We start from the raw sequence: 27,879 nt of genomic DNA on the forward strand, positions 1-27,879 counted from the left end.
ATTGATTATCAGCCCCACGGTGGGCGCCAAATTGTTTAGGCAAATCTTAGTAAGGCATCTAGGAATTTGCTTAGGGATTTAGGGGTAATAACAATCAAACCATAAATACGAAATTTAATAACCAAGAGCAATAATATGACAGTAAATAAGCAATTAAACTTAAAAGAGGACGAGTTTGGAGATACAATACTGAGTGAGGACAGTGCTCCTTGTTCAGCAAGGACACGATTCCGAGAGCATAAGTGAAATAATCAATTTATATTAATGTATATGTGAACGTACATAAGTATTATGATGTCTCACTATGCTATTTATACTTAGGACCCATTAAGGTTACAAAGATATCGAATATATTCAAAGCGTGGGAGATCTTCTTGATTTATTCTATTTCCCTATTCAGCAAGTAAATTCTTGGCAAGTATCTTCATGATTGATATTCTGATCTTGCTTGCCATACTTATTTCAATCAGGCCGTCTTGCTTGATTTAATGTATCTTTTAATTATTGAGCAATACCCTAGACATATTGGGTTGCTTGGTAATACAGGTCCAACAGGTCCTACTATAGAAAGCTATTAAGTCTTGGTCTTATAAGAGACACTGGGGACCAGATTGACAATGTCCCTTGAATAATTCGAAGTTGGAATCAAATTTCATAATTCCAAATGTTGATTAGGGGGTCGTTTCGTTTACGTACATAGTTGTGGAAATTTGGAAGAATATGATACTCGAATATATTATAATAATATATATTTTGAATTCATTATTTTGTCATAACTTATTATCTACCTTTAATTTTACAGTGAATTAGTCATAATTAGTCGTATTGGATAATATTTCGGTTTTTGGAAACCTAAAATAAAATGTGGATACTATATTATGAAATGAGTATAGTAAATTATATGAATTAACCTTTAAAGAAAAAACTTACTCCATCAGTTGACTAGCCTTATAAATTGAAAGTACTCCGTATGAAATATCAAATATTACGAGGTATTGGTTTAAACGAATAAGCTATAGCGCTAGTGATTGTATGGAAGAATGGAATATATTTAAGTCAAAGTAAAAAAGCTCAACTTCCGAGTACATAGTCGAAATAGAATTGACTGCTTTCAATTTCGAATAATCAAATTAAGAAACGGTTGTAACCGATGATTATAGGGTATTTTTTTGTTATTTTATTTACTTTATTTTCTAACCTGGCCGGCGGGGAATGTGAGTGCATATAGGCGCATAGCACCTATTTATTAAGCGGGTACATGGGAGGGCGTTTTGGGATTTTTAATTTTTTTTTTCGTCTAATGTTTTCCTATAGTGGTACATTCATGTGTACTATTATGCTACAGTGGTACATTCATGTGTACTATTATGCATGTATAATATACCATTAAGTATAAGTGGTACTTGTTGCCACATATTGTCCACCAAAATCCCTTCCACTTTGGCTCACTTTTAAATGACAAACTTTAACTTAATTTCAAGAATGTCATCCTATATGTTTGCTAACATATAGGTGCTATGTGCCTATAGTTATTCCGGGAATATCAAATATCCACTAAGCACTAACCAGGTACTATGGTAGTAAGGTACCCAATTTTCACAGGTTAGGCCATGGGCTGAGTTTTTAATTCATTATAGCCCTACCACTACATACTACCCACTACCACAAGTCCATTACTACTATCATAATCACTACCCGACACAAATTCAACATGTGAATTTACAAAGAAATAATTTACAGGTCTTGTAGGCATGACACGACCCGACATAATTCAACATGTGAATTAGGTCATGCATGAGCGTCATTTATGAAATTTCTACATGAGCTTGGTACACCATTACTTATTTACTTCTCTTGTTCCATCTAGGCATGCATGACCTTTTTTAGCATAAGACATGTTGACATCAACACACTGGCTAGCATCTCCCAACCAGTACCCATCTTTAGGAAATTATTTCAATCCCCTCTCAAGCTTTTTAAATAAGTACACAAATTGATGGATTTACCTTCTCACAAGGATCATATCTAGGCCCAGATCAATAAGACACAAAAAACTACTACTCTCTTATTAATTTCAGAGAAATTTAATTCCCAAACATGACACTCAATAAGTCAATAGATCTATAGTAAAAAGCAATAATGTGTGTGATTAGATATGTTACCAACTAATCTCCTATTAATCTATTTAACACATGATTTGTAAGCATCATGCACTTTACACATAAGTTTTAGAAGGTGCCATTTTCGTCCCTATAATTAATAGAGAATTATTAGAGATCAAAGCTTGTAAGAAATTTATTTATCCAAAGCGTTGATAAATAAAGAGAGGCTAAGAATCAACAGCATGTCATCAATGGCTCCTCTTACAGCTCAGAGGTTTGAATTACTTCTTCTTGCTCATTTTCAATTCACTTAATTTTTTTTTTATTTTTTATTTTTTTTCTATGTGCATGAAATATTGTCTTAGTTTTTGTGTAATTAAATTAAGTATGCATACTAGTACTAAATAAAGTAAATATTCGATCTCATGAAAGAATTCATTTAACTTATTAGTTTCGAAGTTCTGCATAATGTTATTATGTTAGATGTGGTAGCATATATCAAAAATAATCGGGATCGATGGATTAATTTCATGTCTACAATGCAAAAATATGTGTGGTTAAATTTTGTTACTTTATTTTTTATGATTATGCTTTGAATTATTTTTTTGGTACAAGTTAAGTTTTGTTTGTTTTGACGAATATGACCTGATTAAAATTCTCTAAACCTAGGCTTCATTGATGAAAATATTGATGATATCAATTACGAAGTATAAGATAGTGATAACATAATAAAGCAAAACGAGTGTATTATCAAGTGAAAGTTGTCCCTAGAGACAAGTTCATATTTTCAGAAATGATGATAAGTCAATTTTACCCTTAATGGGTTCAAAAAAAAATTTACCCTTAGGGCCTGTTCTCTTCAGATTATTTTCAGTTCAGTTTAGTTCTTAATTTCCTTCTCTCATACAATATTCAGTTCAGCTTAGTTCAGTCAATCAGAACAAGCCCTTAATATATATAGAGTAATAAGAAAGTGGAAAGGATGTTAAGGCCTTGTTGCTAGGAATTTAACTAAATTATTATATAGCAGACTACTAAGAGATACAGAGGAGAGTGAGGGATAGCTCAAGTGGTTAGAGCTTCCCTCTCGGTTGCAGGAGATCTTAGGATCAATTCTCACCCTCGCCCTTGTGGCTCTCTTAACACCAAAAAGAGATACGGAGCATTGATTAGTTGTATGTGTGTTGTGTTACTTAAACATGTGAGTTACATATAAAAACTAGAGGTTTAAACTCAGTGACAAGCTAAGGTGTTTAAATCATAGCGTCTATATATACAAGTCAAAATCACAATCGGATTAGTTTTTAACACCTCTTATACTAGAATGTGTCAATAAAAGGGGTTGATAGAAAAATACTTAGTAACTAAACAAAGTTGTCATTTGGCAATTTCACAACAAACCAACTAACTATGAGTATTTAAGTATAATTTGTTGAAACATCACCATTTTGTAGGTTGAAAGGTAAGGTTGCAATCATAACAGGGGGAGCAAGTGGGTTTGGAAAGACCACAGCAAAACTATTTGTCCAACACGGCGCCAAAGTCGTGATCGGAGATGTTCAAGATGAGCAAGGCCTTTCCTTATGCAATGAAATTAGCAACGATGACGGAGATGTAATCACTTACGTTCATTGCAACATATCCGATGACAACGATGTAAAAAATCTCATTGATCACACCATCGCTAAGTACGGAAAACTCGACATCATGTTTAATAACGCTGGTATATTAGGAGACCCAAACCCATCTATTCTAACTTCCACAAATGAGAATTTTAAAAGCGTGTTTGAAACAAACGTGTATGGTGGCTTCTTAGGAGCTAAGCATGCTGCAAGGGTGATGATTCCAGCTAAGTCCGGTGTCATCCTCTTTACGGCTAGCATTGCATCAGTGATGGGTTTCGAGCCAACTCATGCATACACCATGTCAAAGCACGCTATAATTGGTTTAATGAAAAACTTGTGCGTCGAAATGGGGCAATATGGCATTAGGGTGAATGCGATATCACCAACTGTTGTATCTACGCCGTTAATGATGAATGCATTGGGATGGATAAGGAGAAGGTCGACGAAATAAATAAAGAATCTTATGTGCTCAAAGGGGTTACACCCGAGCCCTTGGATGTTGCTAATGCAGCACTGTTTTTGGCAAGTGATGAGGCTAAATTTGTGAGTGGTGCTAATCTTTTGGTTGAGGGTGGTTATACTATCACTAATCCATCTTTCACAATGGCTCTCAATAAACATTCTATATGAGAAACATATTGGGCTTGTTTGGTAAATGGCTTTTCATTGGCTTTTTGATTGGCTTTTGACTTTTGGCTTTTTTATTTGGTCAAACATCCAAAATTTGTGTTTGGTAAACGGCTTTTTTAGCCAGTTGAAAAGCTGGCTTTTAAGCCAAAATGAAGTAGTTTTTGGCTTTTGGCTACCTAAGTTACTAATAACATCCAACAGCCAATTTTACCAAACATGTTTTTAGACTAATAAAAAGTCAAATAGCCAACAAAAAAGCTAATACAAACAGCCAGTCAAACCAGCCAATCAAACCAGCGGACAACCAATAGCCAGCAGCCAATTGACAAACAAGGCCATTGTATGAATGAGATTATAAAATGCATGGACCATATATATGAACCCATGTTCATATATATACAATGCAATAAGGGTTATGTATGTTAGTATATACTCTGTACTGTAATATGTGTTAGGATTACGGAATATGATAATGTTTATTAATGTAATGAACATTCTCATTTATGAACAAAAAAAAAATGCATTCTTCTTTAAATTATCTATTTGTGTCTCTTTAGAGACGTTGGATCAAGAAGGCATGGGTGCACAATTTATACCTACTTTTTTTTTTCAAGAAAAAGACTATATATGGATTCACATTTTAAAATGAGATTGTTAAGGCTTATCTAAGACAGCCTTTTGTGTTAGGCCTTGTGCTAATAAGGCTTATCTTCATGTGTTTCTTCGGAGTACTTGGCTCTAGACTTGGCAAACAGGTCATTCGGGTCGGGTTCGGGTCGGGTCAATTCAGGTCGGGTCAAGTTCGGGTCAACAAATGTTCGGGTCGGGTTCGGGTCGAGTCGGGTCGACTCGGGTTTCGGGTTAAATTCAGGTCAGCACTTCGGGTCAAGTTCGGGTCAGGTCAAGTTCGGGTCGGGTTAAGTTCGGGTCGGGTCAATTCGGGTCGAGTCTTTTCGGGTCGGGTCAATATTTAGGATCAATTTTCGGGTCAATTTCGGTCGAGTCAACTCGGGTCGGGTCTATTCGGGTCAAGTTTGTGTTGGGTCGCCAATATAAATTAACTTAAAAAAAATAGTTGGAAAATAAAGTAAAATCGTTAAAAAAAAAAAAAAATCGTGAGTACCTATTACTTAGAAAATAAAGAAGCCTTAAAACAAGTAATTAACCATTTCATCCTATTCTCTTATTATTCGGGTCAATTCGGGTCGGGTTGATTGGGGTCAATCAATTCGGGTTAAAATTGGGTCGGGCCACTTCGGGTTTCGGGTCATTTCGGGTCGGGTCAAGTTCGGGTTTCGGGTCAATTTCGGGTCAGGTCATTCGAGTCGGGTCACTTCGGGTCATCGGGTCATGTTCGAGTCAACTCCATTTCGGGTCGGGTTCAGGTCGGGTCGGGTTAGTTCGAGTTCGGGTCATTTTCGGGTCAATGATTTCGGGTCAACTTCAGGTTACGGGTCGGGTTATTCGGGTCGGGTCAATCGGGTCGGGTCAGGATTGCCAGGTCTACTTGGCTCTAAAAGGTACGGATGCACCATTTATTCGTATTTATTTAAGAGGAAGACTATAAATTAACACTTAAGGAGGAGATTGTTGTTCCATTTGATTTGACATAAAACATTTTTAATGAAATATTTCTTCGGTTTTCATTTAGTTGACACGTTTAATTTAGGCAAATATATATATATTAAGGAGAGGAGAGATAATGTGAGAGAATGATAAAGTAAGTAAGATACACTAGTAAATATAAGAGAAAAAGCTTGCCAAAAAAGAGAACGTATCAACTAAAAATAAATACGTGTCAACTAAAAAAAATGTAGATAAGTATGATTTTGTTATGAGGTTGGCCCACTTATTTAAAATGTGCCTACCCACTTATTTAAACCAACTTTTGAAAAATAAAAATAAATTTATGAGATCTTAAAGACGCATTGCGACCTAAAACATGAAATTAGTGAATATATGACATTACTCATTAATTAAAGGAAAATTTGGCCGTAACACCTTGAAGTATGGCTTAGGTGCACTGAGCACTCTGAACTTTTCGTAGTAACCAAAAACACCACCAACTATGGTGTAAGGTGTGATACATGTCTTAAATGAAAAATTTTGGCCACTTATTTCATCGGAATAGGTGATCTTCAGCCTCCAAAATAGTTTAAAGAAATGGTGAACAATTGTCATCCACTTGGCAAGCTCGGATTCACCTCCTTCGATGAAATAAGTGGTTAGAATTTTTCATTTAAGACACACGTTGCACCTTACACCATAGTTGGTGGTATTTTGGCTACTAAGCAAAGTTTAGGGTGCTCAGTGCACCTAAGCCATAATTCAGGGTGTTACGACCAATTACTACTCTCTCTCGAGGTTGTCAAAAAAAATACACCAAGTATGTGTCTTTTGGAAGCATGCACTTTATAGATAAGTTGCTAAAGGAACCATTTTCCAATTTCCACCCTATAATTTATACAGAATTATTAGAGAGCAAAAGTTGTAAGAATATATCAAAAGTGCGGATAAAAAATAAAGAGGTCAAGATTCAAAAATGAACAACACATCATCAATGACTCCTCTTACTGCCCAGAGGTGTGATTCTTCTTTCTTGCTCAATGTTCATTTTCTTAATTCACTTATTTTTATTTTTTTTAGATATGATTGTTTTATCATAGTTTTTGGGAAGTTTTAGGAGTATATTTGATGCAATATTTCAATCTCATGAAATTCGTTAATTTAGCTTCTTAGTTTTGGTATGATATGACCATAGAATGCGAATAATAAGTGAAATCACTTAGAAAAATCATTTTCTCAAAAAATGGTTTCATCAAAACAAACGAAATAGACTCATCAGAGCCTTAGTCATTGCACTGAATAAAAAATTGGACAAATGCATTTTTTTTGCGTTGCCAGCAATCAAATTGCATCTAATTGCTAAAAAAAAAAAAAAAAAAAAAAAAGAAAAAAAAAAAAAAAAAAAAAAGCTAGTCTTGACTTAATGGAACTCCGTAGCAAATTAAGTCATTACATTCTTACGGTCAATGTAATACAGGATTAATCTTTTTTTTTTTTGTTTTTTTTTGGAGGTTGGATTATTCGATTATTAAAAAGCTTTTTTTTATGGAGAATAATTAATATGTGTAATTAAATTAAAAAGGTTTGAAATTTACTCGCTTTACTTTTAATATGAGTTTATTTTGTTAATGCATCCAATCATCTATTTTAAATGTGTGCTAAAAACAGAGGTTGACATCTTAATGAGAAAGACAATGTACTAGTGCTGTCAAATTTCAAACCGAAACCGTTTAACTGCCCGAAACCGACCGACCCAAATGAGAACCGAACCGATTAAAAACCGATTTTTTTGAAACCGAAAACCGACCCGAACCGTATTTTAGTAAACCTAAAACCGAATCGACCCGAATAATGTTAAACCGTATAAGAACCGAACCCGTTAACAAACCGAACCAAATATAAATCGAACTGAAAGAAAACCGAACCGAAAAAGAACCGAACCGTATCTAACCCGAAACCGATTCTAACCCGAAACCGTTTAAACTGGCAAAAAAACCGTTTACACCGAACCGTTAGCAAACTGCTACCCGTTTTCACCGAACCATTTAAAAACCGAACAGATTGTAAACTGAACTGTTTATGAACCGAACCGTTTATGAACCAAACCGCTTCTAAATCGAACCGTTTACAAACTTTTTAATATAATTAAATGGATTTTTTTTTTACGGGAATTTAATTAAATGGATTAAATATTAGAATATTTTTTAAAATAACCGTTTATGAATAATCAGTGTTCACAAACAAGAGCAAAACAAGCCTCAGGTAGGGGTGTTCAAATCCGGGTACCCGGGTTTTCGGGTACCCGAAAAAGCGGGTACCCGGATCTTCGGGTAGTTCAAAAGTCGGCCCATGTCCCGACCCAAGAAAACCGGGTACATAGGGTACCCGAGTTTATCAAATCCATTCTACCAGGATTATAATTAATTAAAACAAAATTATAAAAATAATACTAACAGGCAGACCAGCAACAATTACAAAGCCAAATAATCCAAAAATCCAAAAAATTGAAGGATCTTGTAATATTTTATCATACTTTATCATAGGCAAACCACATTAACAATTAATAATGAACATCTTCCTTAAAACTCATAGCTAAACTGGACCCATCTCAAACCATGAAAACATCTAAATTAACACTGCAACTTGCAGTCATCGTCATGTGCTTGTTTGCGACGAGATCTTGTACTCGCGCAGTCACCGGCTTGCCGTTGCGGTAGGATATCCGTCGGACGTCATTTGACTATGTGAGAAAGGGAATGAGGGATGATTGTGGTCGACGGCAAAACTATAATGATTTGGGGGGTTTCAAAACTAGAACAAATTCGCTTGTCTGTCAAAGAATACACAAGAAATGAAATAGAATTAGAGAGATGAGAGAGAGGAACAGCAAGAGAGGAAGAGAGAGAGAGGGAGAGGAACAGCAAGGGCGCGGCGGAGAGAGAGAGGGGAAGATTGATAAGTGATTACCCTAATTCCAAATTGGGCTTCAAAAGGGTTTCACATAAATCTAACCATTGATTTTTTAATCTATGGTTTAGATTGGTGATCTGTGTGTGTTGTGGGAGAAAGAATCTAACCATTGATTTTTTTTAATCTATGGTTGAGAGTGGTGATCAGTGTGTGTTGTGGGAGAAAGAATCTAACCATTGATTTTTTAATCTATGGTTGAGAGTGGTGATCCGTGTGTGTTTGTGTGTTGTACATTCATCTACAAAAATATTATTCCCTCAATTCTTTAGTATTTTTTTGCCCCATTTGATCGGGATCAGTGCCCAAGACACGTATTAAAACATCTACTAGTATATCTTTATTTTCATACACGTAAAAATTATAAAAACATTATATTAATAAAATGTATAAATAGATAAATTTAAAAAGATCACTAATGAGTCTATAACTTTGTACTAATACATACGAATAACGATGATACGAATATTAAACTATGAGATGGTTAGATGCCATGTGTTAATAATGTGTACATATGATCGATTGAACTAATCAATACTACCTTGTTAATTAGTCATTAGTGTTTTCTTTCATTATACAAATCAAAGCACTTTGTAATATCTTCATAATTTCATGAAAATATATAATGATAAACTAGTCATAATTATCAGTTTTGTTGACTAATCAAGTATCGAATTACCAAATTGCAAATTTCCATTTCACAAGAAGTCAAGAACTCATCAAATCATGATTATGATACTATGCGTAATATATAAATGATTAAATAAGAAGCATATAATAACCTAATTGTAAAACAATAATACATTAATACACTAACTCTTATAATCTACTTCGTAATAAACTAGTAAAAACAGTATGACTAAACTTGAAATAGAACATAATATGTATTTATAAAATCAATGAGAATTTGTTTATAATATGATGCCTAAATAAGAAATGATTCGCGACTTGCCGACTTTATATAAAACTTGTGAACGCAAAAGGTTAGCAAGTACTATCAAATTTCAAACCAAAACCATTTAACTGCCCGAATCCAAACAACTCGATAAACAATTTATTTTTTGAAACCGAAAACCGACCGGAACCGTAATTTAGTAAACTTGAAATGGAACCGATATGAATAATGTTAAAGTGGTTAAACCATCGAAGAACCGAACCAGTTATAAACTGAACCGAAAAAGAACCGAACCAGTTAAAAACTGAACCGAAAAAGATCCGAACCAGTTATAAACTGAACCAAAAAAGAACCGAATTGTTTCCAACCCGAAACCGTTTCCAACCCGAAACTGTTTGAACCGGGATAAAAACCGTTTACACCGCACCGTTAACAAACCGCAACCCGCCTGCACCGAACCGTTTACTACCCGGACTGTGTACAACCCGAACCGAATTAAAACCGCTTAAGAATAAACCGAAACCGAATCGAACCGATAACTATTTAAACAGAACCAAAACCGACCCATGAGACAATTAAACCGATTTCAAACCGACCCGATTAACTACCGAACCGATTTCAAACCGAACCGAAACCGAACTGTCAAACCGTTTTGACAGTGCTACAATGTACCGTTTGTGTAAACTCGTCTACCTATGGCTCTTGGGCGGTTGGGCCTTTCATTGGTTTATATGAAAAAATGTTCACAATCCTTGTTTATTTTCTTTAATTTATTTATCTTTTCCACTTTTAATTTTCATATTGTATGCAAAGCCCTTAAAGGGATTACTCCACTTTGTACAAGCAATTTTTTATTTTTTTTTATTATTATTTTTTTTAAATTAACAAACTCTATTGAAAGATCATAACAAAACTTATACCAAAAAATCATGAACCTTACTCTTTTTGCCCCTAAAAAATTGTCTAACATTCTTTATTTTCCATCTACCATCAGAAATTGAAGTTTTGAACCACGCAGAAATCATATTTAATTGCATATACGTTACCACTAAGGGTCTGAAGCTATAATTTAGTCCAACTTAGTTTTGCTTATCTAATCTAATCTGAAATTAATTTTTCAGATTTGACCGGAACTTTTTTTTTTTTTTTTTTTGACATGGTATACAAATACCATTTTCAATTAAAACTTTGCAGGTTGAAAGGTAAGGTAGCTATCATAACCGGAGGAGCAAGTGGATTAGGAAAGGCCACAGGAAAACTCTTCGTCCAACACGGCGCCAAAGTTGTGGTCGGAGATGTCCAAGATGAGCAAGGACTATCCTTGTGCAATGAAATAATTGCTTCCAACAACGACAACGATCACGAAAACATAATCACTTACATTCATTGCAATGTATCCGATGACAATGATGTCAAAAATCTCATTGATCTCACCATCTCTAAACACGGAAAACTCGACATCATGTTCAACAACGCTGGTATATACGGAGACACAACCCCATCTATTTTAGATACCACAAATGAAAATTTTAAAAGCGTGTTTGAAACAAACGTGTATGGTGGCTTCTTAGGAGCTAAGCATGCCGCGAGGGTGATGATTCCGGCTAAGTCCGGTGTCATTCTCTTTACGGCTAGCATTGCATCGATGATGGCTCTCGATGCACCTCATGCATACACCATGTCGAAGCACGCAATCATTGGTTTGATGAAGAACTTGTGCGTTGAATTGGGACAATATGGCATTAGGGTGAATGCGATATCGCCTTGTGCTGTTTCTACGCCATTAGCAACGAATGCATTGGGGATGGATAAGGAGACGGTCGATGAAGTAATTCGTGAATCTTATGTGCTCAAAGGGGTTAAATCAGATCCCTTGGATGTTGCTAATGCAGCATTGTTTTTGGCAAGTGATGAAGCTAAATTTGTGAGTGGTGCTAATTTTGTAGTTGATGGTGGGTATACAGTTACTAATCCATCTTTTACCATGGCTCTCATTAAACATTCTGTATGATCTTAAAAAAAGGCCATATTGAACATTGGCCCAAGAAAATAAGGTGTTTTAGAAAAATCACAATGATATTGTTCAATAGTCGCGCACTCGCGCTAGCTAATATAGTAGGACCATATGTTTTAACCCATATTGGTACAATGTAATAAGGCCTATTTTAGCAAGCACAATGTTAGTGAAGCACAACATAAATATAGGCAAAATACAAGTTGATAACTGATATAAACGAATCTTGTTAATATAAGGGCACGGAGGTCATTTCGGCTGATTTAGTGAGGGGTAATGGAGTAAATTCAAGTACATTACTATTACCAGTTGAAAGAAATCCACAAATTAATTGGTTTTGTCGTTAACTCCGTCAAAGCTACCACCTCCATTATCACTTTTTCATTACTTAAAGTTGAAACCTTTAATAGAGAATGTTCACCTGCAATGGTCAATTCGAAGAAGATGATAAATCCCTAACCTTTAGGGTTAACCATGGCCTTTGTTTTATCTTTTATTTTTAGGGTTTTTGTTAATTACGGCGGCGAAGCCGTCGAAAATATGGTGGAGGTGGACATGGTTGGGCATCTTCAATGGAAGACGGAAGGTTGAGCGTTGTCAATGGAGGGTGAGAGCTTAAGCAAACAAAAGCTCATAACATTCCATTAACGGCTGCAAAACAGAGTAAACGACGTGAACGATGCTTTAATTTTTTTAGCTTTTATTTTGGTTTTATTTTGCCCATCCACGTCAGATTTTGGATGATATAAACGTTGGGTTGTTTATATCCGATACTAACCGGGTCTAGCTCATAAATATATGTATGTTATCGTTTTTTTTTCATTAATCTTTATCTTTCTTAACCGATTAAAACAAAATGGTTTATATCAAGTGCGATAGAGCTATGCATGTGTTGAGCCAAAATAAAAATGACCCGATTCAATATGAGCCTGATACAGCACAAGAGGCACATTGACAGATAACACGTAAAAATCTTTTAGCTAACATAAATATATCACAAAATATATTCCCAATAAATATCTTATACAAAATTGTTTAGTGATTGCCTGAGTAATGCTAATTTTGTAGTTGATGGTGAGTATATCTCAATACATGTACATCTTTGTTCAAAATTTTGTAAATGTGATGGCTGACACGAAATGACTAAATCCAACATGTGTAAGTTTACCAAATCCTACTACGTATTTATTTATTCATTTAGTCATCCAAATTCCATTGTTATATTTTTAGTCATTTAAATTCCATTGTTATATTATTTTTACTAACCTTCCTAAAAACTTATGCTAATAATGGCCAATGAGACTTACTTCCTCCGGTTTTTTTTAGTTCACACCATTTGATTTTTACACTATTTACACAGCACGCTTTGACTCGCTTTTGTGGTTTATAGATACGATAAAACATATTCACGTGGGATCTTCTTTGAATCATTTTAATGTATATTTTATTAATATCCACTTTTTATAATTTTACAATGTTAGATAATTAGATATATTAATCGTTAAAAACATGCGTTGGCAAGCGTGATACTCCCTCCGTTTTTAAAAACTTGCTCCACTTTTCTTTTCCGGCCGTTTTTAAATACTTGCTCCATTTCCTTATTTGGAAAGTTTTTACAATATTTTATTCATATATCTCACTTAGTGGACCCAACATAAATTATATTTTATTAATTTCATATTCTCTCTCCTTCAATTCTCTTCACTATTTTTGCTTTTTACAATTTTTTATTCTCCTACCTACCCCACTACCTCCATATTTTATTATTTTCTCCAACTTTTCCTAAAACTCCGCGGATGGAGAAATGGAACAAGTCTTTAGAAATGGAGGGAGTAATAAAAAGGTGTCAACTAAAAAAAACAAAGGAAGTATAAAGGAACGGATGAAGTAAAAGTGATTTAGACATTTCAATCAAGTAATCTCCTGGTATAGCACATGTGTTTTGGAAGGTAGCACTTTATTATGATTTAAAGAGAATTAGAGATAGAGCAAGAGTACTAGAGTAGTAAGATATTATCAAAAGCGTGGATAAGTAGAAAGAGGCCAAGAATGAATGGCATATCATCAACAGTTCCTCTTACCGTCCAAAGGTGTGAATTACCTCTTTCTTGCTTATTTTCTTACTTCACTTCTTTTTTTTAGATGTGAAAATCATAGTTTCTGTAGTACATCTATATGATGCAACATTTCGATTCATTAGCTTCTTAGTTTTTGGTAGGATAGAACATAAAGTATGAATATTTAGTGAAGAAATTACTTGATAGGAAAATCGATCATATTTTCATTGTTCTAATAATGTAATCGTGGAATTGATATATGAATTTATATTGGGGTTGGGGAGTTGGTTTGGAGGGATAACTACATGTTGTACCACATTCTTATAATCTAGATCTGAAGATGGGCAGGGTTGAGCCTAAGTTCAAACAAAAACAATTTGTGGCCAAAATCTCTTTCGTGTCAAAAATCACTGGCTTTTCATACCATTTTTAGGCCGAGTCAAAATTATTATAACTAAAAATTAAATGTTAAGTTGTCTAAACCCCCCCCCCCCAAAAAAAAAAGGGTCTAAACTTCGAATCCAAATATCTGCCCAAATCTGACTAATTATTTAGGGGTTCGCCCCAGTTGATCTTCATAATCAACATATTATGTCAATCTAGTGCTTACTCAACAGTTAGCTCATCCTTTTGCTTTGTGCTTAATTATCACAAACACATGGCCTAAATCCTAACTCCGTTTATCAATGCTAACAATGGTGTCCAAGCTACTTCCTCCATCGAAGCTTAACACCGACACCACCATCTTCATCATGTCCATCAACACCATCATCTCCCTCCATTAAATAGTCCACCAACACCACCACTTTCGGCAACTTTGCCGTCGAATTAAACAAAAACCCTAGAAAAAAGGGTGAAATTAAGGGCTTGGTTAACTCCAAAGGGTAAGGGTAACCATTTCACCTTAAAATTAATGACCTAGGGAGCTTTGTCAATGAGCTCTTGGACATATTTCTTGCCAACGTTGGCAGACGAGAATGATCAATTTGATTACAAACACCATCACTACCCATTGCCGGAGTCACAGCTAGCTTCTGCCCAGCACTAATTTTAGTGTCATTGTCGCTGAACACCTCCATCGTAGGAGCTACTACACTTTTGCCATTGTTGAGACTTGAGATAGAGGAGAGAGAAGGAGTGATTTTGGGATTTGGGGCTTTGCTCTTAACAGATGTTTTACGCTTGTTGTTAACGCCATCAACCACAATAGTGCATAGCTGACACTATGAACACATCATTACATGTAAAATGACACTACTATCCTTAATGAATGAAAAAGACGCCATCACCCCTTTGACAAATTATGTTGATGATGGATGAATATCAATTAGGAATAATTTCCTATTATCTAGCCAGACTCGGCTTAATTAGATTAGCTCTACCACACCAAAAGCCTTATAGATCGAGTTAATTAATAGCTCGATTACTTTGTTCAATTTTATTAAATAAGCAATAAATAATGAGTCTAAAGGTAGGTCAGATAGAGTATAAAACATATTGCAAGACCTTAACCCATTAATTACCGTTATCAATTTAGACCAAATAACTGAGATTTGATGGTATAATTTGTTGGCAAATCACAACTACGCAGGTTGAAAGGTAAGGTTGCAATTATAACAAGGGGAGTCAATGGATTTGGAAGGGCCACAGCAAAACTCTTTGTCCAACATGGTGCCAAAGTCGTGATCGCGGATGTTCAAGATGAGCGAGGCCTTTCCTTATGCAATGAAATTAGCAACGAAGACGGAGATATAATCACTTACGTTCATTGCAACGTATCCGATGACAACGATGTAATAAATCTCATTGATCACACCATCTCTAAGCGCGGAAAACCCGACATCATGTTGAACAATGCTGGTGTAGTTGGAGACCCAGACTAGTCAATTTTAACTTCCACAAATGAGAATTTTAAAAGCGTGTTTGAAACAAATGTGTACGGTGGTTTGTTAGGAGCTAAGCATGCCGCGAGGGTGATGATTCCGGCTAAGTCCGGTGTCATTCTCTTTACGGCTAGCATTGCATCAGTGATATGTATCGAGTCACCTTATGCATACACAATGTCGAAGCACGCAATAATTGGTTTGATGAAGAGCTTGTGCGTTGAAATGGGACAATATGGCATTAGGGTGAATGCAATATCACCCGGTGCTGTTTCTACGCCATTATCGATGAATACATTGGGGATGTATATGGAGAAAATCGACGAAATTATTGGTGAATCTTATGTGCTCAAAGGGGTTACACCGGAGCCCTTGGATGTTGCTAATGCAGCATTGTTTTTGGCAAGTGATGAAGCTAAATTTGTGAGTGGTGCTAATTTTGTTGTTGATGGTGGGTATTCCATCACTAATCCTTCTTTTTCCATGGCTCTTAATAAACATTTTGTATGAAATTGTCGTACAATTGACCAATGTTCCCAGCACATTTCTGGCGTCTTAAATCTAATTGGTAAGATGGACTCACCGTATCGTACTTATTGTACTGTAGGCCCGTATATTTGAGTCAGGGGGCTACCAGAGTGGTTTTTCAAGAGTCGTGTAAAAAGGCCTATGTTTTTTTAGGAAATATTTTGTAAATAGGAGATCAGTATGCGGTTTATATTTAATTTGTATGCTTATGCTATGCTATCACTCAGGATTTTAACTTATTTTTTAATCTGCATTTTCCTCGAAATCAATAAATTTTCCTTTCATTAGCCCGTGAAAATAGCTAATAATATGTCGTTAGTAAATAATGTTAATCTTTGAATTTTTATTGTGTATTTTTCAAATAGATATAGACCATATTATTTTAACACGGGCAAGACAACTAATATAGTTTGAACAAGTAAAATTACCCACTTGGCCACAGTAACCATTGCATTATGATAATTGTATAAGGGCATGAGTAATAGAACAAACCTATAAGAGGTTTGTTTACTTGCCACATCATCATCATACAAACCTCACACTTAACAAACCTTTCATCAACAATAAACAAACTTGTTCAAAGGTATATGGGACCTACTTACAACTCATTAAATTTACCTAAACAATAAAATAGGCCCTAACAAGATTTAATTTTTTTTTTTTAAAAAGAAGGAGAAAGTGGGCTATCTGGAGCAAAATGAACCAGTTTGTATATACAAACCTGTTGCTCATTTTGCTCTTCCCACAATAAGAGGTTTCTCAACAAACCTCAAAATTGTTCCCACAAACCCAATGACAAACCGATGCCCTAAGCTAGCTCATATGACTATTGGCCAATAAGATGCCTTTAATATCTTGAAAAATGAAATAAACAAGTTGTAGACCTATTGATTAACAGCGTATAATTCAGAAGTCAGAGTTTCAGAATTGCAATATCTGATCTACATGACCATAGCCACATGGCAACTTGAATGTACTGTTCTGGCCTGTCAACCAATTTATTGCAGTATCAATAAATTATTTACGCCTTAATATCACTATCACTACCAGTCTAAGTCTACCACAAGTTACAAGGGGTGGCAATTCTGGTCAACGTCTATAAATTTGGTACAATATAAGTACTCGTAGTTACGAAGTACAAAATATGATATATGAAGTATAAGTTAAATTGTGTTGAATACAATTTAAGTTGTTCCAACTCGATTTGGACTGAGTTGAGAATTTTGTATAGTGGTTAATGACTTGTAATGTCTCACAATATATTACTCTCATTGTCGAGCTTAGTTGATGCTTATTGAATTTTAATTTTTGAAATGCAATTGTATCGAAATATTAAAAGCTCACCTTTTCTATTATTTATTGGAAGATTAACTAAACTAGCTAAAATTTAAACTAATGTTGAAATTCCAATTCCATGCATGGTTAGTTATATATTACTCATATTTCACTAAGGAGTATTAGATTTGGATCCAAGAAAGTTACAACGACATTGTAGAAATTATAATAATAGAGATGAGAGGGGGAAAAGAAGAACTTCTTACATATTCAATTCATTGAAAAATCAAATAATAGTGCAAAATTAAGTTAAAAATAAGGAACATGTTCTCATAATCATCAACCTATCATGGCTAATATTAACCCTCTAAACTCACTACTATTATGATTCCACTAACACAAACTTATTACTTAGGGTAACTACACACCAACAATTTGAAGTAAATATTCCAACAAAAATTAGGTCCATTAAATTTACAATTTTGCTGATAGTATCTAGATACAACCCCTAAAAATAAAAATAGTAAAATAAAACTGAACACATTTATATATATTTGATTTTCAGTAGTGATACCCCAGATTATTTATTAATCTGTTTATGTAATTAAATACACAAGGCAAAAGGTCCCTTTCAATTCCGTCCTCAACCACCAAATTTCCGGCCAAACTTTTTCAGATAATTTTGATGAAATTTTCATCACGTATATTTTGAATTTATTACCATCTTTAATTTTCACTTATAATTACTAGAAATGCAAAATATGGATCCGAACAATCATTTTCACTGCATTGAAAACATATTACCTATATTTTGATATGGCTAAAAAGTACCTATATTTTTTTCGCAAACTCTTATATGTGGCTGGCCACATCGTGTGACAGGGTTACTTCGTCAGTGTAATAGGGATTACTTAGTCTGTGTTAAAGGGGTTACTTCGTCAGTGTTATAGGGTTACTCAGTTAGTGTTATAGGGGTTACTCAATTAATATTATAGGGATTACTTGGTCAGTTTTATACGAGTTACTTTGTTCTTTTATAAGTGGCCACACACAAGACGGACAATATTTTTTTTATGATGTAAGTTGGCAACAAGCATTTAATAAGATAAAAAATGACTGTGTTGGTCGGCAAGACGGCAAGAATTTACTGTAGCTTAATCTGTTGATCGGTCGAGAAGTCTTGGTAGTGAAGACTGTCAAATTGTTATTTATTTATTTATTTATTTTTGGTGTTTAGAGAGTCACAAGGGCGGGAGTGAGAATCAATCTCATAAAATCTCCTGGAATTAGAGAGAAATCTCTAACCACTTGAGCTATCTCTCACTCTCACTGTCAAATTTCTATGAACAATACTCCCTCCGTTTCAATATAATAGTCCCATATGGAATCAATCACATAAAATAAGAAAAGATGAATATTTGAAATCTAACATTAAAGTAAAAAACAGTTCATAAATAGTTTTGCCATATTTAATTTTTTTGATATTTTTAAGGAAAGCATTAGCCATAATTGCATAAATCAAGGGAGTAATTTCTTTACTTAGAGTCATATTATCAATTCACAATCAATTAATTTAACTAATCAGAATTTAATATGTGTAAAATAGGAAATAAAAACTAATTTAAAAGTGGAATACATTCAATATGGGTAAATCTTTTTGAAACGCCCAAAATAGTATATGGGACTAACAAATTAAAACGGAGGGAGAACTATAATTTTTAGATTATCAATATCGAAATATATTTGTATTTAATATGTAGAAAATACTCCTATAAAATAAGACAAATCTAACAATTAACAGGACTCCACGTGATTTCCGTACGAAAAAAAAAAAAAGAAAAAAACAGAGAGAGAGATTATGGTGTATATTTATTTTAAAAAGAAACAATGTAAATAGAAATACAAAGTAAAGAAACTACCTTCTATTGGCTTATTGTCAAATTAAATATTAAACCTTATTAATGTCTTATTGTCAATGAGTGTATGTACATGAGAAAAGGTAGGTTGGAGATGCATGGTGTATGTAATTAGTTGCACGTAAATAGCATGTGCTTTTAATTCTATCAAAAATGCATAATTCAAATACAAACCCCGGAGTCCTGACCTGCTATAAATATTAAATTCTCATTTCATAAATTTTAGAAGCATCCAATATTTGGAATACTATTGTCCTTCTTTTAGTGGCTTTCTTTCTGCGCCTTTCCTTCAATAGAGTTTGGAGCGTCTTCCCTCATAAATAAGGTTGCAAATATGAATGGCAAATCAACAACTCTTCCTATTGCTAAGAGGTATGCTCTTTTATTTTATTCTCTCTCTCTCTCTTTTTTTTTTCCATCGTCTAAAACATACATGAAATCATTCATTCATTTAGTCATTGCATATATGTCGTATATGTTAGTAAACTACCTACATAGCCATATATCGACGTGAGTTCAGTGGTAAATCCATCTGTATCTCGTGGCCTAGTTCCAAGTAAGAGCCTCATAACCCCTTTCAAACCCCTTCTTCCTCCCAACAACTATGCAAAAGTGCACTAACCGGCCACTAGGAAGGCCGGGTGGGGGTTTGTGCCTTTGCATAGTTGTATTAGTGGCCCGAATATAGGAAATAGAAGATACACTAAAGTCAGGACAGTCTTAGATTTTTCACCATATATATATACATATATATATATATACTCCGTATATAGTAGTAATATATACTATGTTTTTTTTTTTGACGAGTAATAAATATTCCGTAAGTATACTAGGTGAGATATATACTTGTATCTATATATACATGTAAATATAATTATAAAAATATAATTAATTTAGCTAACATTTAATATATGTATTTATTCCCACAGGCTAAAAGGAAAGGTGGCAATAATAACTGGGGGAGCAGGAGGATTTGGAGAGATGACGGCAAAGCTCTTCGTCCAACATGGAGCCAAAGTCATTATTGCCGACGTACAAGACGATAAAGGTATTTCCTTGTGTAACGAAATTAATGCTACCTACAAACATGGTGAAAACGACGAAGAAATAATCTCCTATGTGCATTGCAACATCTCCGATGAGACCAACATGAAAAACCTCGTTGATCTAGCTATCTCAAAGCATGGAAAACTCGACATCATGTTTAACAATGCTGGTATCCCGGGTGATATAAACCCTACTATTGTAGGTGCATCTAGTGACAATTTCAAAAAAGTGTTCAACATTAATGTGTATGGTGGTTTCTTAGGGGCTAAGCATGCTGCTAGGGTTATGATCCCGAACAAGTCCGGTGTAATCCTCTTCACCGCGAGTGTTGCAACTTTGGTGGCCGGGGAGTCACCACACGCGTACACAATGTCAAAGCACGCGATCATTGGTTTAATGAAAAACTTGTGTGTTGAACTGGGACAATATGGCATTCGAGTCAATGCAATTTCTCCTTGTGCCGTCTCTACACCGTTACTTAGTAATGCGTTAGGGATGGATAAGGAAGGTGTTGATGGGTTGATTTGTGAATCGGCCGTGCTTAAAGGGGTTGTGCCGGAGGCCTTAGATGTGGCTAATGCAGCGTTATTTTTGGCAAGCGACGAGGCTAAGCTTGTGAGCGGACTTAACTTGGTTCTTGATGGTGGGTATAGTGTCACCAACCCATCTTTCTCCATGGCTGTCAAAAAGTTGTTTTCATAGAAGGATTTTTATCATTGAAAGGGTCATGTATGGGTTGTAACGTACTTGGATATGTGTAGGTGCAACTTATTATGCCTGTTTGTGTGTGTGTGAAAGTATGTAATTGTTGGTATAATCCATTTCATGTATAATATAAATATTTCCCTATAATAATGTCTTGATATTGAATATAAATATATGCAAGTAATATTAATTTTTAGGTAGTCTTGGATTCCTTTTCTAGTCTTATGTTTTGGTCTGGATTCAATATTGTAATACGTGTGTTTGTGTCTTTATGAGCTTGCTTTAGGCATTACAGAGGAAAAGTAATAATAGCCCCAATAGTAGTCCAATATAGTACTACGGAGTAGTTGTTAGGACTAAGGGTTAAGGCTAACTCACGACAAGATAAGAAGGGTACATACGTTAAATCATGAGTAAGTGATTTTAAATTAATTGTACCCTTCTGATCTCATGAGTCTTGAAAACCAATCTCGGAATCCATATAATATTTTGAGAGCTTGTATCATAGTTCCATTTCCAGATACATAATTCCGATGGATGTATATTCATGAATTGGATCTCTTGTTGGTTGGCTAGCCAAGCAGCATTTATGGGTCGTAGACAATGAAATAACTTCTAGAATGACCACTTGATTATGTGTAACAATATAATAACTCAATCTTTGCACACTCTCTTATTGTTCTTGCTAGAAGGTACTAATAGAGTGGCCACTGGTCTGTTACAAATAGAATACGAGTAATAATATTCACATAATACTCAATTATTGTCCTTATTGCTATTTGCTAGCGAAGTACGTACTGATTAATTGAATGCCCCCTCACTACAAGAAAACACGGCATTTCCGATGGAAAGTTTCCGATGGCCATATAAAACCATCGGAAAATACATAATTTTCGATGGTTTTAGTGGTCGTAGGAAATTTCCGATGACAATGTATAATTTCCGATGGAAAAAGCCCTCGGAAATTTCCTATGGCCTTTAAAACCATCGGAAAATTAATTTTCGATGCTTTTTCGATGACAAAAGCCCTCGGAAATTTCCTACGACTTATAAAACCATCGGAAAATATAGAATTTCCGATGGATTTTAAAGCCATCGGAAATTTCCTATGGCTTGTATAGCCATCGGAAATTTCCGATGGCTTAAAACCATCGGAAAAAATATATTTTCCGATGGTTTTGAAAGCCATCAGAAATTTCCGATGGCTTTTTACAAAAAAAACCCTCGGAAAGTTTTTTTTTTAAATAAAACAAAAACCTGAAACTTCCTAACCCTAAACTGATCCCCAGCCGCCCCTTTTACATTTCACTCTCTTTTCATTTCCTCTATCCCTCTCGTTCTTCCTCTCTTCTCTTTCTTTTGATTTGTTCTTACATTACTCTCTCTCCTCATTTTCCCTTCTTTCTTTTCTGTTCTTCCATCTCCTCTCAATAAACTTCTCTCTTTTCCTTCTTCTCATCATTTGCTCTAGATTTTTAACGTTTGAACACAAAGTTAAGTTTTTGAGGCCAAATTCATCCATGAAAACTCTAGATCTAGAGTTTTTATGGACGAATTTGACCTTATAAAACCAAATTCGAAGCCGATTCGGAGTTTTTAGTGGTATATTTTGAGGTATGTTTTCGTTTTTATATTTTTCGTACTATTAATTCTACTTTTGAGTTCACTTTTTTTTTTTTAAATGTGTTGGGTTGTGGTTGATGAAACAAACGGTGGTTGTTGCGGTGGTTGGTGTCAGCGGTGTAGGTTTCGGTTTCAGGTCGTGGGGTTGGGTCTATAGTTCGTGTTTTAAAATATGGTGGGTGGATCTGGGTCTATGCTTGTGTTTTGAGGGGATTTAAGGTGGGTGGGTAGGTCTGGGGTCGTGGGTTAAGGTAAGGTGGGGGGAGAAGTGGTGGTGAATTTGGATGTAAGGGAGGGGTGATTGTGCTCGGTGGCGTCAGGGGTGGTTTTGGGTAGGGGTTTTGGGTTTTTTTTTTATTTTTTAATTGCCGGATTTTCCGATGGAAAAGCCGTCGGAATTTCCGACGGTTTGGTTGGCCGTCGGAACCTTCCGACGGTTTGTCCATCGGAAATCTACGATGGTTTCAGCCGTCGGAAATCTCCGATGGCCTTGAAAAACCATCGGAAAATTGATTTCCGATGGCTTATCCATCGGAAAAATGGAAATTTCCGACGAAGGGATTTCCGATGACACATTTCCGATGGAAAACCGTCGGAAACCATATTTCCGACGGTTTTTGGGTGATTTGCGATGGATTTTAACCATCGGAAATAAGCTATTTTCTAGTAGTGCCTTTCAATTATCTGTCCAAATTTAATTTTTGAGAAAAGGTTGCAACTCTCTAGCTACCATGGTCGGATGGTCCCACTTGCGACATGTGATATATAATTGAATGACGTTGCTAGGAAGGTTGCAAAGACACTTCAATTCATATTGATAGCATTTTGTATCATTCTCGTACTAGCTATGGCAAAAGTTTAACAAAAAAAGGGTGAGATTGCCCGCATTGATCCGGCATGCGATTTTATCCTTTTTACTCTAAATACACAGTATCTATTTTGCCCCTTGATATATGTACATAAATTCTTATGTACATATATATCAATCCATTAGGTTACCTATATATGTTACGAAAATCAACCAAACTCCATTAACTTCTTACATGGTTATTTACATATATATGTTACAAAAATCAACCAAACTCCATTAACTTCATGTGAGGTTTTGAATGCTTAAAAATGAATAAGAAAAGAAGATAATGGAGTTTGGTTGATTATATATGTATATGTAACAATGTAAGATACAATACTCTTTTGATTTTTGTAAGACCATAGCAAATATGGGCTATATAGTTAAGTGTAAAGATTAAAAGTTTTTTTTTCTTAAAATAAAAAATAAAAGAAGAAAAAAAAGTATTTGGAAAAGAATGAAAAACACAAGCTAAGTCCTTGGAGTGATTAACTATCTCTTTTACTTTTTTTTTTTTTTTTTTTTTTTGAGAGGACCACAACTAAGTCTTGCAAACCCCACTCAAGAAGTATAACCTTGTGATGCAAGAAAATTTTGTAGCACAAAGGAGAACGATGGGTTAGTAATGCCAGAACCACCATCAATCATGAAATTAACACCGCTCACAAACTTAGACTCGTCACTTGCCAAATACAACGCGGCATTAGCAACATCCTCAACATCCGGCGTCACACCTTTAAGCACCGTAGCTTCACACAACAACTCATCAACCGTCTTCTTATCCATCCCTAACGCATCGACTAATATCGCTGTAGCAACACCACCAGGGGAAATAGCATTCACCCTTATGCCATGTTGCCCTAATTCCACACACAAGTTCTTCATCAAACCTATAATCGCGTGCTTAGACATTGTGTAGGCATGGGGTGATTGGCCTCCTATCACTGATGCCAAGCTCGCGGTGAAGAGTATGACACCGGATTTCCTAGGAATCATAACCCTAGCAGCATGCTTAGCCCCTAAGAAACCTCCATACACATTAACATCAAACACCTTTTTAAAATTTTCATTAGTTGTGCCTAATATATTAGAGTTTAAATCTCCTGAAATGCCTGCATTATTAAACATGATGTCGAGTTTTCCATACTTGGAAATAGTGAGATCGATTAGGTTTTTCATATCGGTTTCATCGGAGATGTTGCAATGCACGTAGGAGATAATTTCTCCTACGTGACCATTGTTAATGTCATGGTGCCCATTGACCATGGTACTAGAAGCCATAATTTCGTTGTATAAGGCTACGCCTTTTTCGTCTTGCACGTCGGCGATTATGACTTTGGCACCTTGTTGGACAAAGAGTCTAGCTGTGGCCTCTCCGAAGCCGCCTGCTCCTCCGGTTATGATGGCTACCTTCCCTTTCAGCCTGCATAATTAATTGAAAAGTTACATATACATTAATATTTTTATTTTATGTTTTTTATATATATATAAAAAAAAGTAATAATTTAATTTCAAATCAATATTTATTAACATACTTCTAGTTTAGGATACTTTCTTTTTTGCCAAATAAAGGAGTATATAGTAGGTGAAAAAATTAAACAAAATTATGGTACGGTCTGAATAAATACTAATCACGTGATTTTACAAATTGAATTTATTTCTTAGACATTTGATAATTCATTGAACAACTAAATTCTACTCCCTCCATTCTATGATATAGTGTATTCTCTAGTTATATCCATTTCAGTTTTTTAAGAGGTAACATTTGATCGTTGATATCTTTTGATAGCAAAAATATAAAAAGTTGATTACACATTGAAAGAATCTAACAAAATATATATATATATATATATATATATATATATATATATATATATATATATATATATATATATATATATATATATATAATTATGTTTCTGTGTATATTAATGAAATTTTTTTGTCAAACCTTTAAACATTATTTGACCATGAAAAAAAAATTGAGCAATATATTATATGGGACGGAAGGCATACAAGATATGAAGAGTAATGCATTATTCAACTAATGTTGTCAAAATTTGTCACTTTGTCGGCTTAGACTAAATATCTACTACTTCGTATTATTGTTAAGTCATAGCTACTAAAATTTATAGCATGATAACGTTACCAAAAGACTTGTTCAAATGTCAATATCACATCATAACTCAATGCAAATTGCAATCAATAAATTCGTCAAACTTTGTGAACTCTAATGACTAAAACCATTTTTCATCCAATCTATATATGTGATTTTGAATATGTGATGATTAATCCTTGTTTGAAAGTTCCTAATGTAAAATAGGTTATAGTATAATGATCTTACCAAGATTTTAAAAGGAAAAATAATGATTTTAAGGATTTGAATGCCTGCGATCTAGTCCATTTCAAATAAAATTGGTTATTAAATGGTTTTGGACCGAGCAAAAACAAAAATCTACTCAAAGACCGTCTAATTGTCTTCGATTAGTTAAGTCTAGTCTAGTATCCATTTTCGGTGCAAATCGACTAGCTTTTGAACACTCCTAGCTAACAACCTAACTATAAGCTAAGGCTTCCTCTTATTTCATTCAAACATGTCGTACATACAAAAAAATATGTGTTGAAAGAAGGGATCACGTGACATGTAAAATACCATTTTGAAATAAAAAAAACTAGGAGAAGCCTATAAAATAACAATTATGTGCTAGAGAAGAGAAGTGATGAAACTCACCTCTTTGCAATAGGAGCTATTGATGACTTTCCATTCATTTTTCTGAATCCTTTTTTTTCTCCCTTAAAGAATTTTAATTTCAAATTCTTGAACCTATCTTTTTATATGGAAAAACAAGCACTAAAGAAAGCTATATATATCACTCAAATCTCGATGCTTAAATAGCATTCATACATAAGATTAGGGGGTAGCTGAGAATTGAATATATAATTAATAAAATTTCTTTCCTCTATGAAAAAATAAATGTTATATGCACAATTACACGTCCATTTCCACATGCTAATTAGTTCATATATAGGTGCAAGGTGCACCTAATTAACATCAAGAGTAATGACCTCCTCTCACTCTCATGTGATCGAGATGTGGACTTGTGGCCCTAATCAGAAGGTCTGGTCCATGTGATAATTAAGGCTATTGCAATTTCAACACCATTTTCTCAAATAATTAAAGCTTTCATTGGTTGGTCTACTTCTTTGGTTTTGGTGTAAGAAAAAACAGAATTTAAAGTTATATTGTCTCAGACTTTTATGATTATAATACCTACGTTACTAAGTTATTGTTGAAACAACAAAACTTAGAAACTTTTTGGTATTGAATTTTAGTAAGGATGTTTTTGTGATCGATGATGTGACAATTTTTCATAGATCATTCTTAGATGTGGTTGAATTGAGTGGCAATGTGGTTGGTGGCCGATTAAAGGAAAAATATGTTCTCTTGGAAGAAGAAAGACGTAATAGGATTCAAGATAGTCTCCATCGCGACAAGAGAAATATTGAGAGCTCATTAGATAACAAATTAAAAGCAAGTAAAAGGATTTTAAAAAAAAAATTCATTGAGATAAAATCCAAAAATGCAAGCAAAAAGCTATAGTCTTGTTTGTTTGCTAATAGTTTGGTATGATACTGAAAAGATACTTCTTATTAGATAGTGTATGGTAACTTGGGTTTGATTTGGTGTCGATATATTCAAGTCTAGAAATTGAAACGTTGAAATTGAATTTATGAGAGTGAGGGATAGATCAAGTGGTTAAAGCTTCCCTTTCGATTATAAGAAATCTTGGGATTGATTCTCATCTCCAGCCCTTGTGGCTTTCTAAACACCAAAAACAAATTGAATTCCTAATTAATCAAGTATTTGACTAATACCCATCTTTTGAAATCTAGAATTTAAATTCAATAATTGTAATTTAAATTTAAACAATTTTTAAAATGAAGATTATTATAATGTCTCAACATATTATGACTATAATATTTGTATTAAAATATTAATTAGAAACAATTACTTAGACCTTTTTGACACAAAATAATTTCTAAGGATAACCATAAAACAGTGTGACAATTTCCTTCACAATCTCTGAAAATAGCATAGTTTGTAATAATGAATAGTGACTAGTAACGTGGTTGGTGGAACCGTGGTTAAAGAAAGTATGTTACTCCCTTCATTTTTTAATACTTGCTCCATTTTT

The 27,879-nt window shown here is 34.4% G+C and overlaps 3 protein-coding genes and 2 pseudogenes across 5 annotated transcripts; 4 read left to right on the forward strand and 1 right to left on the reverse strand.

The window, feature by feature from the left end:
* Nucleotides 1-2,276: 2,276 nt before the first annotated feature.
* Nucleotides 2,277-4,540, forward strand: LOC145572584 (short chain aldehyde dehydrogenase 1-like; annotated as a pseudogene). The gene is made up of 2 exons (XR_014096886.1): nucleotides 2,277-2,376; nucleotides 3,557-4,540. The product of XR_014096886.1 is annotated as a short chain aldehyde dehydrogenase 1-like (transcript).
* Nucleotides 4,541-6,796: 2,256 nt separating this feature from the next.
* LOC145572585 (short chain aldehyde dehydrogenase 1-like) lies at nucleotides 6,797-12,004 on the forward strand. The gene is made up of 2 exons (XM_081631550.1): nucleotides 6,797-6,940; nucleotides 10,980-12,004. The coding sequence occupies exons 1-2, from the start codon at nucleotides 6,900-6,902 to the stop codon at nucleotides 11,794-11,796; spliced, it is 858 nt and encodes a 285-aa protein (XP_081487676.1). The 5' UTR covers nucleotides 6,797-6,899; the 3' UTR covers nucleotides 11,797-12,004.
* A 1,818-nt stretch (nucleotides 12,005-13,822) lies between these two features.
* Nucleotides 13,823-16,522, forward strand: LOC145572586 (short chain aldehyde dehydrogenase 1-like; annotated as a pseudogene). Its single transcript, XR_014096887.1, has 2 exons — nucleotides 13,823-13,889; nucleotides 15,448-16,522. The product of XR_014096887.1 is annotated as a short chain aldehyde dehydrogenase 1-like (transcript).
* Nucleotides 16,523-19,696: 3,174 nt separating this feature from the next.
* LOC145572587 (short chain aldehyde dehydrogenase 1-like) lies at nucleotides 19,697-21,220 on the forward strand. Its single transcript, XM_081631551.1, has 2 exons — nucleotides 19,697-19,830; nucleotides 20,388-21,220. The coding sequence occupies exons 1-2, from the start codon at nucleotides 19,793-19,795 to the stop codon at nucleotides 21,205-21,207; spliced, it is 858 nt and encodes a 285-aa protein (XP_081487677.1). The 5' UTR covers nucleotides 19,697-19,792; the 3' UTR covers nucleotides 21,208-21,220.
* A 2,962-nt stretch (nucleotides 21,221-24,182) lies between these two features.
* Nucleotides 24,183-26,530, reverse strand: LOC145572588 (short chain aldehyde dehydrogenase 1-like). Its single transcript, XM_081631552.1, has 2 exons — nucleotides 26,415-26,530; nucleotides 24,183-25,106 (listed from the first exon to the last, which is right to left on the reverse strand). Exons 1-2 carry the CDS (start codon nucleotides 26,450-26,452, stop codon nucleotides 24,245-24,247), a joined length of 900 nt encoding a protein of 299 aa, XP_081487678.1. The 5' UTR covers nucleotides 26,453-26,530; the 3' UTR covers nucleotides 24,183-24,244.
* Between the last annotated feature and the right edge of the window lie 1,349 nt (nucleotides 26,531-27,879).

This window comes from Chenopodium album, chromosome 12 (assembly GCF_948465745.1).
Source record: "Chenopodium album chromosome 12, dcCheAlbu1.1, whole genome shotgun sequence".
Taxonomy (NCBI): domain Eukaryota; kingdom Viridiplantae; phylum Streptophyta; class Magnoliopsida; order Caryophyllales; family Amaranthaceae; genus Chenopodium; species Chenopodium album.

What these genes read in the sequence shown, in the direction of transcription:
- LOC145572588 (XM_081631552.1), bottom strand. Translation starts at nt 26,452, where the DNA reads ATGAATGGAAAGTCATCAATAGCTCCTATTGCAAAGAG. An exon ending in ATAGCTCCTATTGCAAAGAG is followed by an intron (nt 25,107 to 26,414) that starts GTGAGTTTCATC and finishes TTAATTATGCAG; the next exon opens with GCTGAAAGGGAAGGTAGCCA.
- LOC145572585 (XM_081631550.1), top strand. Translation starts at nt 6,900, where the DNA reads ATGAACAACACATCATCAATGACTCCTCTTACTGCCCAGAG. An exon ending in ACTCCTCTTACTGCCCAGAG is followed by an intron (nt 6,941 to 10,979) that starts GTGTGATTCTTC and finishes AAAACTTTGCAG; the next exon opens with GTTGAAAGGTAAGGTAGCTA.
- LOC145572587 (XM_081631551.1), top strand. Translation starts at nt 19,793, where the DNA reads ATGAATGGCAAATCAACAACTCTTCCTATTGCTAAGAG. An exon ending in ACTCTTCCTATTGCTAAGAG is followed by an intron (nt 19,831 to 20,387) that starts GTATGCTCTTTT and finishes TTATTCCCACAG; the next exon opens with GCTAAAAGGAAAGGTGGCAA.